This window comes from Silurus aristotelis, assembly GCF_946808225.1.
Source record: "Silurus aristotelis genome assembly, chromosome: 28".
Taxonomy (NCBI): domain Eukaryota; kingdom Metazoa; phylum Chordata; class Actinopteri; order Siluriformes; family Siluridae; genus Silurus; species Silurus aristotelis.
The window spans coordinates 13,990,332-14,008,497 of record NC_139601.1 but is presented as its reverse complement, the minus strand read 5'-3'; the positions used below and the strand labels follow the sequence as shown (position 1 = coordinate 14,008,497).

At 36.6% G+C, this 18,166-nt stretch overlaps 1 protein-coding gene and 1 long non-coding RNA gene across 10 annotated transcripts in view; one reads left to right on the top strand and one right to left on the bottom strand.

Annotated features, from left to right (window-relative positions):
- The window catches only part of LOC310722228, a 439,622-nt gene that overhangs the window by 7,057 nt on the left and 414,399 nt on the right, over positions 1 to 18,166 (top strand). The window lies entirely within an intron of this gene.
- The window catches only part of dock3 (dedicator of cytokinesis 3), a 232,888-nt gene that overhangs the window by 149,936 nt on the left and 64,786 nt on the right, over positions 1 to 18,166 (bottom strand). For all 9 annotated transcript variants that reach the window (XR_014532300.1, XM_083534341.1, XM_083534349.1 and 6 more), the window contains exons 4-5: positions 5,486 to 5,541; positions 1,862 to 1,958 (exon numbers count right to left, since the gene is read on the bottom strand). Coding sequence is in view for 8 of the 9 variants with exons in the window: in XM_083534341.1 (XP_083390467.1) it covers positions 1,862 to 1,958; positions 5,486 to 5,541 (153 nt within the window). In the remaining variant the exon portion in view is untranslated. The remainder of the gene's footprint in view (positions 1 to 1,861; positions 1,959 to 5,485; positions 5,542 to 18,166) is intronic.

The following is an 18,166-nucleotide window of genomic DNA, read 5'->3' as shown; positions in this document are numbered from 1 at the left end:
CACAGAGACCACACCTCCTTCACTGGTGCTAACAGACACAAAGGCCGCTCCTCCTTTTCTGGTCCTTACAGGCACAGAGACCACACTTCCTTCACTGGTGCTAACAGGCACAAAGGCAACACTTTCATTACTGGTCCTGACAGGCACAGAGACCACACCTCCTTCACTGGTGCTAACAGACACAAAGGCCGCTCCTCTTTTTCTGGTCCTTACAGGCACAGAGACCACACTTCCTTCACTAATCCAAACAGGCACAAATGCCACAATTTATTTTTTTACTAATATACACATGGGTTATGCTTCTATTACTGGAGCACAATTAATATGGTGGAGGACAGAGGACAAGCTACGACATACAGCACAAAAATGAGTGCGTATGTGTGTGTGTGTGTGTGTTGTGTGCACTAGAAGAAGCTGTGAATAAAGCTGAAAACAAGCTCACAGTGTACCTCTTCTATGTTTTTTCCTCTTACCAGCAAGCGTTGACTGACTTACTTCTAAGGACCTGTGAAAATATTTTGATCAGGAATATCAAACATCATAGTGCTACAGTTGGTATAAATCAAAGCTGGTTTCAACACATAAGTATAGAAAAGAGAGTAAATGAATTCAACAAAATACTCCGCGATCAGGAACGAGACTTAGGGCCGTTGTCGTTGTCATCACTTAAAGTAATGCACAATAATCTGAAGGGGGCCTACATAAAGCACAATGTCACAGCGCAACCTTTTATTATTGTCTGCAGAGCACACTGCTGTTCATACATAATTATACCAATCATTTCGGCACACTAAGCTTGAATGTAAGGTTGACTTTGAATTCAGGTAATATAACAAGTTTCTCACCTCCAATAAATTGTCTGTATATTTTAAAGGTTTCAGAATCGCTCTGTTTAATGAGATGTTAAAGCCAATTCAAGCATTGCGAGAAAACCTTCTGAAATCTTGTTTCCAAACAGTATGGGGTTCTTAGCTAATTGCAGTCTGACCGAATCAAAGCTATACGGTAATAAAGAGTACATAGTAATAGTAGTAGAAGAAGATGTAGCATGTAGTAGTAGCAGTAGTAGTACTAATAGTAGTAGTCCATAGTAAATGCCAATGCCCTTTTAAGGGAGTCAAGTCCTTGAGTTACTCTAAACCTAATAAAAATGACTACAAATAAAAATCCCAAAGTGTTTGTCATGTGTGGTGCTTTACTTCAGCATTGCTTTATTTTACTTTGCTTATCAGATTAATGGTTTATGACTTGTTATCAATCTGTAAGTTAATCGTAGCCCTAGCATTTGTGTACATCTTTCCACAATCTTTATCAGCTGTGACAGTTTGTGAATGTTAATGTTTGCGGCAGCAGGTGGGAGTAGACACAAAAATCGCAGGAGAGAGCAGGACACACACGTTGTGTGAGCTGGCGGTAATGGTCTCAAATTCAGCGGGATTAAGAATGCAGTTCCGCACAAGGCTCTACACCAATCCCCAATCCTATTCCACACACTTCCAAAGATTTTTTCCAGTCTTTGAAAAGGAGGCTCTGTTGGAACGGAGCAAAACCCGAATTTCCTCCAATTAGAGGAAAAACTTAGATTGTGAATGCAGAAAAAAACCTCTAAACAACACCAAACATGCCCTATGAGTACTAGTAACTGTGAACAAAGTCAAAGCACCTAATTATCACCGTGCTACTACAGTGTAAACAGCACCAGATCAACACAATACAGAAACCATTCTTTACTCATCAAAAGTCCTAAGGAAGAATTCACTTCTACCATGTGTTTATATTCCTGTTAAGTTCAGTCACACACCAAAATTGACCACATCAGCTACAATCCATCTGAATAAAAGTATGCAACATCAAATCTCACCACATAGAGCTGCTTCCAGAGTACAACCCATTCCTGTAAAGTGGAGGTGACTTCGGTTACAATGGGATCTTCAAGAGGCACCACTGTCTCATACTGCCTGCACACAAAAACACAAAGACTGCAAGGTTAGAACAGAGTACATGAAAGTCTTAGGTCATGACATGTCTTATTAACTATGTAGTGCACTAATTGGGTGTCGAATACAATCCAGCATGGTTTTACTTAGCATATTTGAATGCATTGATAAGGTGTGTTACTTCAGTGCCTTGCGATGGTACTACCAGCCCACGATTACAAAGGCTTTCGATTTCAGACAGAACATCATCGAACGATGCCTAGTATTTGTTCTTGTAAGTTCTATTTGTCAAAGCAGTCATTAACTGTAAGTCATGTAACAAAATGTCTTTCCATGGCTCCTTTTTTGTTCCCGTGCCTTGTCTTTCCCCCACTGTCTCTTTTGTTCTGTCTTGCCATTTATCTCTCCATCCCATTTTCTCTCCATCAGCCCTGTCATGTCCTTCCTTTATCATTTTTTTCTATTGTGCTATGCAAATGTATCTTACCAAGCCCACATTTCATTTTTATGAACGTGTGACTTTTTACTCAAAAGAAATACAGTAGTATAAAATGACTGTAAAGGCAGCGATCTAGTTAATAGGGCCAAGAGATGTATGAAATAAAGCAATAATATACAGTACAAACAGATGTGTATGGCTAATTTATGATGCATTCAGGCAATTTCTAAGCGAATGCATAATTACCCCAAACATATTCTTGAGATGCAGGTGCAAGTTTCAATGTAAAAATGCACTTGTTTTGACTATGTCTGAAATTGATGCTTTGTTCTGGGATTTTAACTTTTAGAAAGTCGGAGGCAAAGTTGGAGCCTTTGTGCATAAAGTGACCTCCTGAATGTATGATTTGCATGAACTAAAGTAGATCTTGAGTGGCCTGCTCTAAAGCTTTGACCTCAACCCTACTAAACTGCAGCCCAGGCCTCCTCACTCTATATCAGTATCTGAGTATACTAATGCCCTTTTTGGTGAATGAGCACAAATCTCCACATCCACACTGGAAAATCTAGTAAAACATCTAGTTAAGCAGAAGATATCTATATAATGTTAAAACTAAGAAAATGTACCATTTTAAAGAAAAAGTAAGGCCATTTTAAATTTGATGGCTACAACACAAGGATAGAAGAGTAAATGTTACCAAAACGAAAAGTGTATTGATACCTAAGAAATAGTCTGGAATATCTGGAATCATTAAGGCTGAATGGTATGAAATGCTTCCATCCAGATATGTTTTTCAGCAAAAGCCAAGACAAATAAAAAAATTGAGACTGGGTGCCGAACTGGCCTGCTTGCAGTCTTTTCACCAATTGAAAACATTTGGAGCATCATAAAATGAAAAACATGACAAAAACCACCTAGAAATTGCTAATAAAAAAGAAAACAACTTAAAAAGTCATCAAACTACTGTGAATTACTAAAGAAAAAAAAAACTGTGACAACCTTGGAATAAGAAATTAACCAATATACCTATAAAGTATTTTGCCTTAAGAGTAACATATTGATGTTAGTGCAATAGTGCTGCTAGAACAGATTTGGTGTGTGTGTGTGTGTGTGTGTGTGTGTGTGTGTGTGTGTGTGTGTGTGTGTGTGTGTGTGTGTGTGTATGCTTGTGTGTTTGTTCCTTCGTTCGTTCGTGCATCTGATTATTTTCTGAGTAAGCAATTATTAAGGAACGATAAATAGTACCAATTTACTATATTTTAAACAAAATACAAAATTTACATCTCAGATACGGGAGTCAGACTCAATACACCCATTCAGACATAGTGTAACTCTGACTCAATGTATCTCAGCTTAAATACACAGCCTCAAACTCAACACAAACCTTAAAATCTCTTATTAAATTCAAAGATCCAATAAACAACTTCAGACTCACTGAATATCAGACTGAATACAAAAAGTCAGAATTGTGAGCAATAAAGTCAGAATTGGGCTACTTTTTTATTGTGGCGGAAACTGACTTCCATATTAATCCTCTCCTTTTCCCTCGCTATTTTCTCATTTTTTTCATTCTGCAGCATATCCTGTGTTCACCTGTTCAGAGCTCTCCAGAGTTTAGCAGGTGGTGCATCAGTAATAACTGTCTATATGGAAATACAATGCTCCATGTGCAGTTAAATGGAGTAAATGAACCATTGAGGCAAATCATTTGCCTCAATGATTTTTTTGTATTCAAATTACTCGAGTTACTCAAGGAATCATTTTAGCCCTGATATGCAGCATACATAAAAAGGAATAGATATAAATATACAGTATATAATATAATTATATATATATATATATATATATATATATATATATATATATATATATATATATATATATATATATATATATATATATAAAGGAATAAAAAAAGACATCAGGATGTGCCGTTACAGTAAACAAATCCATTTTGCAATGGACCATATCAGATCACCACCATCATAGATTATTTTCCTATCTTAGAATAGCCCATCATGCATTATTCTTTAAAAAGCATCAACTGTATCTCACAAAAGTAAGTATACCCCTCCCATTTTCAGCAATCATTTTAGTATATCTTCTCAAGCAGTGTAGATCTCTAAAAATAACTTAACATACAGCCATTATTGTCAAAATAGCAGCCAACAAAAGTGAGTACACCCTAAGCGATAACAGCTCTATGCCATATAACCATGCAAAGCCACATGTCCTATTCATCATGTTCATGTTTTTGTCTGCTTGACAGGATCATACAAATTTGTGTTTCTTGAATTAGAGTAGTTATAATTTGGTGCTTTGAGTCCAATTCTCTCATACTGACACTGGATGTTCAACATGCACCTCATGGGAAATAACTCAACGATTTAGAATTGTTGCTTTCTACAAAGATGGCCTAGGCTATAAGAAGATCAGTAACACCCTGAAACTGAGTTATAGTACAGTGATCAGGGTCATGCAGAGGGTCAAGACGGGTTCTGCTTGGTTTTCCAAAATAAAAATGGCCCAAACACACCGCCAAGACAACTGCCTTGGTGAAGGTGAAGGTGAAGGTGAAGGAGTGGCAGAATATGTCTCCAGACCTGAACCCTTTGGTGTTCCATTTGGTGTCCTGATGATTTATGTAATTTAAAACACCATAATTTCTTTAAAACATTTACAAGAATATTTAGTTTTCAGGCTCTATGTAGAGTACGGTTTCACTAATAATAAACATACATTTGCATAAATCATCCATATTTGTCCATGCCCATGTTGATTATAGTATTAAAAACTTGAAAAGTATTAATTTGAGGTACTTTTAGAACGGATACAAATGTGCAATTAAGTTACGATCATTCAACTAATGACAATCGGGTGATTAATCGTAATTGAATCATTTAATCAACTCTTTAGATATAGATATGCCTACATAGAAAATAAAACCCAGTTTAAACTAAAACAAGAGTACAAACAGAGTTGACGTAAAAGAAGGAAAGCTATAAAAAGGAATGGTCCCACATTACTTTCAACTAAGTGATATCTGCTCTTTCATTCTATTATAGTTAATTTCCCAGTCACTATTCAATGTCAGCAGAAAGGTACTTACCCTGGGTTGGTGACGAAAGCTTTTCGCAGATACACATAGCTGGCTGGGAAGAGCCCCTGTAAAAAAAAAAAAAAAAAAAAAAAAACAATAATAAAAAAGATTGATGGTAAATCTCACCATTATTACATAAAGTGCAAATTCTTGATGAATTACAAGCATAAATCATGGTCATGAAATCATAAAAATATTTTTTTATCTTTTAAAACACAAATTTAGCATATTACACTATATGGAAAAAACTGTGTGCCCAAATTCATCTCCCATACATCATACAATAAAAACAGGTCTGTATATCATATGTATAATTATTTTATTTATAAAAGTCGCCCAATTGTTTGCTACGAAACAAGTTGTTGGAATACTTTTACCAACCTGGCAATTGCATCTCTGCTGTAACTCATGGCAACTGCATTTTTTTTTTTACTTCTGCATACTAGGACTTCTCCACTACTTCTTTGTTAGATTTCTCGTTAATATGAAATTGTTGGAAAAACATGTTACTAGAAATTGCTGAGTCAGAAATTAATCTTGCGCTCTCTTGTTTTCTCTTATTAAACATGCCTGTACTCACAATATCCCCCTGTAATATCGATGCACGACTAAACTCTCACAGGAGTAACAAAAATACAGCGGTATCAATAACGCCACCAACGCACAGTAGCTAAACACCTCACATTTTTACTGTAAACCTGTACAATGAGATTCGGTCTGGAGATTTACATTGCACTCTTTGGTTTTTTTTGTATGGACTTCATGTTCATCAGGCTTTTTCTCTCAATATGGCTCATGAGAATTACTTCAATTTGTATCATGTGTTATTTGTGTGTCCAGCTGTTTTTATTTGTACTAGACAATAGTCTTATGTTTGTTTGGTTTCTATTGTTGTAATTTTCTGTCAGTTTCTTTTACATTATGATCTGCCTGTCGATTGGTGTGTCTGTCTTGCTGATTGTACCAAATGAATTGTACCAAACTTGTCTTAAATTGGACCAAATTAAACTCTGTACCTACCTGCTACTGTACCACATCTGGTTTTCAAATGTTACATATACAGTTACAGCTTTCTGTGTTCACACATTTTATATTTTTTAGCAGGTTTAACTCCAGAATTCCATCCACAGAAGGAGAGAATTGAGATATGGAACAAGTCCGGTCTTTTAATCACTAGATGCTTAGAACTGTGTGCACGTTAATGCTATTATAGGAGGACAGTTTTGTTCCTTGTGGTGCTAATGAAGAGTAATGTGGCCCATATTCTTGATCTAGAGAGTAAGATGCTCCCTAAATGCCATTCTAGATAATATAAATGCCTGTCCTTGACAGGAAACCAAATTTTAATCACATATTGTTTAATATGCTGCTTAGGAAAAATGTTATCCTTCTATTAATTAGTAAACTACTTTATTACCTAAAGCTGAACACCCTAAATTTAGGATGAACATAAAATAAAAATAAATCCTTTACCATACAAAAAATAACTCAACTGTGAATAATTCATGGTAACAAAGAAGTTCGTATTGAGTAGAATCCTGATTTAGATCAACCTATTTGTGCCTTCTGCCATTTTCTGACATGCTTTGCATTCTATATAACATGAATTACAGTACAAATGAATTGGAATGAAATAACAGCACGTAGGGGTGACCCCGAATAGTTAAAGATTTGATGCTTTGAAAGGAGGTGCCTGATTCGACTACGAATCTCACAACGCAGAATCTACGCAGAGATGTCATCTTCAAGGATCATGCCATGTTGGTTTCATTGGGGTTGCTCAATGTCTGATTTTTTACATAGATCTACCGTTTTTCTCCTAATAATTTAATATACAGCCTATTATAATAATGCTGTAAATATGCCTTGTGACAGATTTAAGTTTCACTTTCCATGATCGACACAGGAGCATCTTGGTGGCAGGGATTTAAATAATTATGTCTGGGATATTCTGTAAATGAATATTCTGTCCTAATTTAATTTTTAATAATTTAATTTGATTGTTTTTCATTTGCCGACATGTGAAATGCAAATCCTGAGTGCAGTTTGGCTTTTCTGCATTTATTTATTTATTTTCTAGGTTGGTCCAAAATGCATTTATACATTTTCTTCTATATCTTTGTGTGAAGTTCTGTACATCGTCGCTTTGAAACGTTATGAGGAATTTTTTTGTGAATGTTTATCCATATTGCTTCTCAACTTTAAAAAGATTAAAAAAAAAAAAAAATCGTCAGTTGCGCTTTATGAGTCAGTTGCTTTTGTCTTACCCAATAGTTGACCACCGGGTGCCCCCCCACCCCATCACAAACACAATGACACGCACACACACACACACACACACATACTCACAGGATTCCACTATGTAAATCTAGGTACACACTATTCTATATATTTCTGCCTGGGTGCAACACAAATTCTCATTTTGATATCCAACCTTCTCGCTTGTCTGTGTGTATTCACTTTGAGCTTACTATGTACAAGGCATTGTGTTCAACTCAAGTGTGGTACAAGATGTATAAAATATGTCATATTTCAGTGAATCACTATAGGCATTGGGACACTTTTTGCTCAATCTGGCGTGAGCAAACATGATGCTGAGTTGATGCTGTTTGGGATACTGGGGATTTCATGTTTACTGCAGTAGACATCCTCATGGAGTGCTGAATCAGTTCTTGCTGTAGTTATACACGTCTCACAGGCATCCAGAAACTTACTCTCGTGTTTAACAAGTGAATTTATGTTTACTGAACCTCCACCAGATAGTGAGGATGGCTGAGAAGATCATCTGTGTCTCTTTTCCCCTCATCATTAACGTTTACACAAGGCCACTAGCATTGTGGCTAATCACACACAAACACCCCTTACATACTGTTCACCCTCTTGCCATCTGGAAAAAAGTACCAAAGCATTTGGGCACTTTAAAAAGAGACTAAACTGACACCTACTCACACTCGAACAAAACTAGTGCACAATGCTGCTACATTCGCAACATCCAATGCGTACATATACACTATTTGTTCGTATAATGTACTATTTTCCACTGTATTATACACATCTACTGTATTTGTTGCTTTGGCAATGTCACTCTATTTACCATCTCACTAACTTGTATTTCTTTTTTTGGTTAATTTACAGAAAATGCTGCACACATGCACTTTATGTAGTGTCCTAGTGTGTTCTGTGCTATTTTGTGTTCATTTATTTTGATTTGTGTAGCACCACTTGTGGAACGTTGTTTTATTTCACTGTGTACTGCACTGTATATGGTTGAAATGACAAGAAAAGCCTTCATTAAGTAAAATGACTTGTTGGACAATGTATCAGCTGATCTGTAGTAAATCTTTTGTTGTAATTGCTTTCCAAATGTAATACTAGTCATATGTTACCTACATTTAAATGAACAATTTAGACTGTAGAAAAAGAAGAAGAAGAAGAAGTAGGTGAAAAAGAGAGAAAAAGAAGAATGTAGTTGGAGAAAAAGAAGAATTCAAAAGAAAAGAAAGAAAACAATAACGAAGAAGACAAAGAAGAAAAAGAAAAGAAAGAAAGAAAGAAAGAAAGAAAGAAAGAAAGAAAGAAAGAAAGAAAGAAAGAAAGAAAGAAAGAAAGAAAGAAAGAAAGAAAGAAAGAAAGAAAGAAAGAAAGGAACAAAATCGAAACACTAACTTTCAATTGTCACACTGGACAGCAAGGCATCCTGCACTAAGGTGCCACAACGCACTTCACTGAAGAGCATGCCATGGATTCACAGCTGCACAAAGTGTTACATGATACAGTCACATACTGTACAGATGGTTCAAAATGACCAAACAGACAATTAAAGTATTACAGCAAACTTCCCTGCCATTAATTCAAACAACAGACATACACTACACTGCCAAAGTATTTAGACTGACCAAACAACCCCATATGTGCTTGCTGGACATCCTATTATAAATTTAGTCCCACTTTACTGTAATAATAACCTGCACTCCAATGCGAAATCTTTCCATTAATTTTTGGAGCATGTACCTGTCTAATGAACATCGTGTTGAAAACAGTTGGTTGACCAGCTTCTGAGTCATCAAGACCTAGATCTAAACACATCCTAATTATCCCAACCTTATGCTCACTATGCCGGTGTGTATTAAATTCTGGGCAGCATTTCTGGGCAAAACATTCTTCTTTAGCCTCTACACCTCACTGAATCAACTGGGGTAATAAAGAAGGAAGGAAAAGAGCTGATGAATATATGGGCCGTGAACGTCCTGTCCTGCAAGATTGCACATCTGTGTTATGCCACAGCAGCTCAGAGACACTTCGACCATACAACCACATGGCCACAAGCTCGTTATGAATGCTAACTCATGAATCATACATGGCAACGACAACGGTTTAGTTTGGAGTGTCCTAATTTACTCAACCCCTAAAATCCAGCTCAGTCTAGCAATTTTGAAAAGAGGATACATTTAATGACTAATTTACTGGATTCAGTTTGTATTAATATCCAATATTTCTGTTTTTTGTTATACAGTCATACTGGTCCATGCTGGACATGGCATTGATATCACACCAGTAAGTGTACCATAAGGATAAGGTATTTATAGTAAATGTGTGAAGGACACTTTACAGTCTGCATTGCTATTTAAGAATTGATTGGTTTAAAAGTGTCACCCAGTCCAATAAAGAAGCCTTAATAGAAACTGTGATGCTATGCATACTAGCGATATTTTTACATGTAATGGCTTTGTGCTATAGTGTATCTAAAGATATACAATATAAACCAGGATCAGAGTACAAGTCTCTAAAAATACAGAGTTTGGTAAATGGATCTTCTTTAGAATGACTGTCAGTGCACAAATTAAATTTAAAACCAAATTATTCACTGTAAGATAAAATCCGAGAATAAAATCAAGACGTACAATACTTTGTTTGATAGGATTTTTTGTTTAATTTTTAGGACTTTTCCTTTGAGAGGTTTTCAATCAGCAGCGGAGCCGTAGCACTATGCGATATCGGATGCTACGCACTACTACTTTATACTTCTGTTGAACTAAATATGTGTGCCAGGTAGGTGAGGAGAGATTAGAGTTAAACGAGTTACTTATCACAAGTCCTTGGTGTCATGTGCTTTTAAGCACAGCATGTTATAGGAATCAGTGAGGGCTGCATAGAAGAACCGGTCACACCAATCCTTTTTAGATACTCTTCGGTACCACCAATAAAGAAGTCGTGTTTACTTCCAGCAGGTGAGAGCTGCTCTGGAGCTCGGGGCTTTCTGGCTTGTGTCTTTACTAGCAGGCTTTTCCAGCAGAAATGTTTATTGTCTGCAAAAATCACCTATTATCTATACACTTCGAGCTACTGGTCTGGTAATATCAGGAACTGTCACTGCCACCATAAGTTGCGTACTTGCTAAACAACATAGGACAGTTGTACATTAACAACTTAGTCCACAAGGCAATGTGTTTTATTCCTTACAGCCTAAAACAAAGATGGCATAGTGGCACAACAAGTCACAATTTCATGGTCCCTTGTTCAGTTCTGAGGCTGGGCTACTGTTTGTCAAGTGGCTTTATTAGCACTGCAACCATATAAAGCAAGGACAGTACTGCCTCTAATGTTCAAATGTAGAGTAAAGCGCAAAAATATTCCAATATAATAACCAGTACTGCAGATGTTAACATGACATGTAGGTTAGCAGCATTTGGTGGAGTTTTATATACTCTCTGTGAGTTTTGTCCAAGTAATTATCCTTCAGCTTTTTCCATTTCACTCATTCATTCATTCATTCATTTTTTCATTCATTCATTCATTCACTTCCGCTTATCCGTAATTCGGGTCGCGGGGGCTGCAGTCTAAGCAGGCCCCCGCCTTCGACTGCTGCCCAATCCTCACAGCACCGTCCCTTATGGTCCCTCCTGCAGGTGGTGAGCCCACGGGAAGGTGAGCCCACGGGAAGGTGGCCCCACGTCACTCCGACGTCACGGACCTTGATATTTCCCTCGTAAGGGACCCCCGGAGCATAGAGGGTTAAGGGCCTTGCTCAAGGGCCAAAGAGCCCAAGAGTGGCAGCTTGGCGATACCGGGGCTTGAACCCCAGACCTTTCGATCTGCAACCCAGCGCCTTAACCGCTGGAGCCACCACTCCCCCCATTTCACTCACACTTCTCAAAAAACTTGCCAATAGGTAGACTGAAGGTGCTAAATTGCCCCTACATGTGTGAGTGTATGAATGTGTGTGTGGGCACAATGACTGGCATCCCATCCAGAATGTGTTAAATCCCAAGGTAATCCCAAGCTAGACTCCAGATCCACTGCAACCCTGACCAGGATAAAAACGGCTCATGAAGATGACTGAAGGACTTAAATCTAACATGTTCGCATGCAATGTATAGTCTATAGAGGAGATCCAAATAAAAATTGCTGCCTTTTTCTTAAACATCAATCGTGTGTATGTAATCAATCGGTTATCAAAAAATTTACCTCTAACTAAAAAATTTACCTCTAACGATGCCTGTACCTCTATATGATTCAATTTATTTAAATTCAGAGATAAATAGCAACATAACATATATTTTTATATAAAATATAAAAATATATGTTAGTGCCTAGAAGTTTAGTGCCCATAAATTGTCCCTTATAAGTTTATCAGTAATTAGCAAGCCCGTGGTGAAGGGTCCCTGGTGGTCTAGCGGTTAGGATGCGGCGCTCTCACCGCTGCGGCCCGGGTTCGATCCCCGGTCAGGGGAACCAACCCCAGCCACTCTTAGTGCTGGTCCCAAGCCCGGATAAATGGGGAGGGTTGCGTTAGGAAGGGCATCCAGCATAAAAACATGTGCCAAATCAAACATGCGGATGGTCCGCTGTGGCGACCCCTAATAGGAGAAGCCGAAAGAAAGTTTTTAGCAAGCCAGTGGTGACAGAGGCAAGAAAAAAATCTCTAAGATGGAAAGAGGAGAGGAACCAGACTCATTTGGGTGGCAGTGAATGTCTATTCATTATAGTCCCATCATTGTAAGGTGTGCTGTTCAGTGATGGGTTCCTAAATGCAGAACTGTTCATATAAATTGCATTTATCTGTTTATGTTCGTCAACAGAAACACCATTTTCGAAAACAAGGGCAAAAATACCTGTGCTTTTATATACAATCCTTGTCAGATGCTTTGATTTTTATATATACACATGATGATTCTTAAACAACTCAAGAACTTTGAGGGTTTATTTGGACTTTAATTAATATCAGCAGTCTACTATAATGGCTCGGGATGACAGGTTGCATGAACGGGTTTGCCAGTAAGCACCTATCGCTGCACACCTCAACAATGATGGACCTGTTATGAATGGACATTCGGTGCCACCCAGATAAAGATGAGTTCCCTTTTCAGTTTGGGTCCTCTTAATGATTCTTCCTCATGCCATCTCAGGGAGTTTTTCCTTGCCACAGCCACCACTGGCTTGCTCATTAAGGACAAACTTACAATTATAAGGAACAAAGTTATACACACTAAACGTATACATTCTTTTATACAACTTTATAACCTTTTTTTAATCTTTTAATGTAAAGCTTCTTTGAGACAATGTCCATTGTTGATACACAAATAAAAATGAATTGAATTGAATTGCATAGACGCACGTTTGAGTCTGATCCTGGTCACCGATGAGATGTACAGCCTTAAATGCTACTACATTCTTAAGAATCAGGTAGTATACAGAGAAGTCAGTGGGGTGAACACGCTGAGCTGTTACTAATTGTCTTTGCTCCCAGCTAGAGTGTACTCAAACTGTTTAGGAACAAGGAATCGGGGGAGGCAATGTAGAGATAGCGCAGCTTCCATTCCTCCGCCTGAACGCTCACTTAGCAAAAAAAGGTCAGCGGTAAACCGAATAATAATAGCATTTCCCGCTTCAAGCAAAAGAAGCGCAAAAGAGAAAAAAGCAGCCTCTGCATGTCAGAATCATCACTGGCAGTCTTTTCTTCTCTCTTTCATTATGTGGGAAGCAGAATAACTGGTGTTTACTTAATAATTCGAAAGTACATAAACACTCAGTTAAGGCCTTGTTGATGTCCAAGGATACAATTGTTTTCACTTTTTCTTCAAGGAGGAGGAAAAATTCAGTGAACAAAATGATTGTTACACAGGCATCTTCCTACGCACTGTTTTCTTTTATGTTATATTACAGAGTTTATGAAGAAGGTGAAGGAACTAGAAATTACAGTTAACAATATAAAGTCATTTATTTGGTGCACAGAAAGTGGTGTTTGAGAGCGTAAGGTTTCAGAGCACAATGTTCCGCAGTTATTTCCCATCTCTAACATAATATAATGGTAGGTTGCTTGCTTCCTCAAAATTGCCCCAGACTAAGAAATTCGTGTAATGTCCTGCAGTGGGCAGGCTTTCCATTCCTCCCCCCACCCCCTCGGGAAATACTGGAGAACACTGTAATGCCAGCTCAGTCAGCATGGTGTGTGAATACTGGAATACTGTACAGTTCCTCAATATCAGGTACATCACTCGAGTTCATAATTACTTTCAACTAAATCTGGACACAGTACATTTTTTCTATAATTTCATTCCTACAACTATTGTTTTGTTTGTCCTTACTCAGGATATAGTGATTGTCATGATACACAATTTCCAGAAAAATATATACAAACTGTACAAATGACCATGACCATTTATCTTTAGCTTCATGAATGAACCCTGACAACAAAGTCACTAAAACACATGCATAAACTCTGACTAGGCAGCTACTAAATATAAATGAATGAATTTGGACCACACTGTTACTTAATATGAATTAATTAATGTTAACAAATATGAGCTTTGCACAACATTCCTACCATTCGTACACCATGTTCTTGTCTAGAACACATTTTATGCATCCCTAGTAACTGCTTAAGTACTAAAGAAAACCAAGTAACACAAAAAAAAAAACCCAGCATGTAATTAATTAAGCAATAAAAGAGCAGAAGAATCCATCTAACCCTGACTCTGTGAGCGGTTAAGCACTCAAAAGCAATCAAAAAACATCATGAATACATTTTGATTCGATCGCAAAACCAACAAGGTGCTGTGTCTAATCAGGAAAATGAATTCAGAGCTTTTACCGTAATCAAACCAATTTAATAAGACACTTTGTTTTTAATTGCTTGTGGTTTTTCATTTTTTATTACTTGCTATAAAAACAACTCAGTTTGATAATGTAACCATTTGTAAGTCTGTATATGGTAGAAAAGTAAAAATCTGTTTTCTGGACTATTCACAGCACAAACATCATTGTAACATGGTAGATTAAATACTAAATAGCACCATTCCTTTATAATAAACATAAACTGGACATTGCAGTGAGTGCTATAATAAGACTTTTTTTTAAATCTTTAACTCCCGCTGATGTTGATTAATAGCTGAGCCATGTGTGACTAACAGCCTGTCAGGAATCTCGCTACCTCTCTAACCCCCCACTTGATCCCTCTCCATGTGTGGTATTGGGTTGCATTTCTGCTACGGTAAAGAGTAATGATCTGCTCTAATAGGCTGGAATTCATCTCTGAAGGCTCTACAGACGGATGGAGCCTGGTTGAAGAAACCAGAATAGAAACTTTCAGCAAAAAACAAATGATGCGTGGTTAAAAAAAGTCATCTCTTTTTTTAGGTAAAGTATAGCATAGAAAAGGTGATTAATCAATCTGGAGTTTGAAATAGAGCAAGCTGAGCTCATCTTTCTTGTTTGCTTTGCCTCAAATGAGGCCAGACTAAAAAATAGATTGAAAAAAATAAGAGACTTTTTTTTTTTTTGTGGGGGGTTTTGGCTCATGCACAGTATATTATGACAACGCAGTGAATTTGGCATTAGACCCTGTCAAGATTCATCTAATCCAACTGCGTCAAATGGTGGTGGCAGCTTAGGGAGGTTTAATAAGTTTTGATTATAATAGATTAAAGCAGGGGATGCTTAATTAAAATATATGTAGATCCAGTTACAATAAAATTCTGTGCTTATTAACGTCTGAATGAGGAGCTATTAAGCAGCATTATTAACATTATTGACTACATACATAGTACACATTATGCTTATTAAAAGGCTGCACACTGTTTTTACTACAATTTGAATAATAAGAAAGTTTTACGTTCATTTAAATTGACAACTTTGTTTCTTAATATGCAAAACGCAATGAATAATTAGGATAATTTCAATACAGTGCAAAACAGTAAAATCCAAAAAAATCAATATTTTAGCTCTAATTATTCAGTCTCTCTGAAACAGTTCATGGAGTGTGCTACGGTGCCCTTGTTACTTGATCATGTACTAGCTTCTTTAGATTCTTTTAGATCTGTGGATCATTTTGGCAAGAAAAAATTATTATGCTTTGGGTTAAACGTTTCTCCTCATTATATGTTGTGATTTTTTTGTCATTTTGCCAGCCATTTCATCATCAGCCCAACTCTGTGTGCTTAACATGCATTGTTCAGACTGCTGGCAGGACGCATTGCTCACTTGTCATTCAAACTCAGACCTATTGTTTACCTTATTGTATAGTATCTATGCTAATCTGAGAGCTGCTTATTTTTCTGCCAGACTGATAAGTAATTTCTTGTCATTTTGTTTGAAAATAGGACAATAGCGATTAGATAAAACAAAAAAGTTAAGAATAAGAAAATTAGTTAGCTTTAGCGTTAGCTCCCAAGAGTGCTATGAGCTTGACTTGATAAAGTTTTCTTTTCAACAAGTCGCTGTGGCAGTGATTGATTTTTCATTATGCTGGTTCAAAATATGTGGTTCAAAATATATTACTAATATAAATAAAATTATATACTTTTAAATGTTTGTATAATTCTGGTTTCCTTATTAAATTGTGTGTAACCAATTGATTCCTTAGCAAAAGTAATTCTGCTGTAGGTAAAGATCAAACCCACTAACCTATTCACTGGCATAGCAAACCCACTGGAGAATAAAGTCATGTTAATTGTTCTTAGAAGTTAAATCAAATGAAGTTTTTGTAAATACATCCATAAGTATTTACATACATACAAGTTGTACGCCCAGATGTTTCCATGTTTCTTCATTTTCTTACTGCCTAGCAAAACCTCCAGTTGGAAAAGTTCTTACAAAGAGAAGAGCCAAAAAAATTGAACGTCTCATTTCACAACAAATGTATATAATCTTATTAATGTATCAGCAGTGAATTTATATATACACTCATTATTAGAAACATCTATACACCCTGCACATTATGCAATTAATCCACTCAGCCAATCACGTGGCAGCAGGACAGTGCAAAAGAAATCATGCAGTTGAGGTCAGACAAGGTTAAACCATGATTTAGCGCACATCTGTCAAACATGTTAAGGGTCTATCCTAAGAGCCCAAATGTGGCATATCGTGAACTTCTGATAAGTAAACAAGGGGCCTTAACTATTGAGACAACACTGCTCTGTTGTTCCACAGATTTTAGATATTTGATATGTTCCCTTTTTGCTTTAATTCTTGATTACTCATGTGAGATGAAATCCACTGGTGTGTTGTCTGAACAGGTGTTTCAGTAGAGGAAAAGTAAATGTATATATAATAATGTATATTATATATTCATAAAACAATAATATATAATAATAATATTTTATATAATATATTATAATTTGACCAAGTGCCTAAATACTGAAAGTTTTAAGAATGTTTAAGTGAACTAATAAAAAGATATTATAACAAATCAGTGATTATTTCCCTAATTAAAGTATTACTAACAGAGATTAGTGGAGTAAAGAGACGACAATAAGGCTTATGTTTAAATGCTGCATCTGTACCAACTCTGATGTTGATGTCAAAAGTCTTGCAGTATGTGGGTGGTGCTTATAATCAATTGCATGGTAAGATTACGGTATATAATTTCCATTCACACTATACATAACTGACATATAATAATGTTAGATTTTCATAAGTAGATTAATGTGGTAGTAGAGTAGGGAGGGGTTTCAGTAAAATATAAATATAAATATATATATATATAATTCTCTGACTTTTTAATTACCGAGGTAGGTGCATCATCATCATTATCATCATCATCATCATCATCATCATCATCATCATAATTATTGTTATTATTATTACTACTACTATTATTATTATTATTTGGTTTGCAAGAAAAAGTTAAAAATTTAAGTTTATCAAAGGCAGTACTTGAGATCTTATGTGAAAATTACACAATTTGAAAGATCTTCACTGGCTGCCAACACACACACACACACACACACACACACACACACACACACACACACACACACACACACACACACACACACTTACACTCACAAACTCAAACAAACACAGATCTGTCATAGATTGTTGGTGTCTTTTAATACAGTTCCTAAAACCATGACAAAATGATCTTGCTTGCCTTCATGCTTCTCCACATTCCACTACACATTTCAGATGCTTTTGCTCCTGGGAAGCACTCGAGTCATCAATCATGGTGATGGAGCAGGAGACAATGCATTTTCCCCTACAGACTGGCGTTTCTTCCTAATCACTTACGCTAAACTCTCAGTCAGCTGCCCTTGCGTAATTTGCATTAAAGGGTTTAGCATGATCATGTTGTGTTAACCAGAGGATTTAAGCCATTCTGATTTTCTGATATATATTATAAAACACTATATTGAGTATTGGGTCCCCTGCCCATACCTGTTATATGTGGTTATTTTCCAAACTGTTACC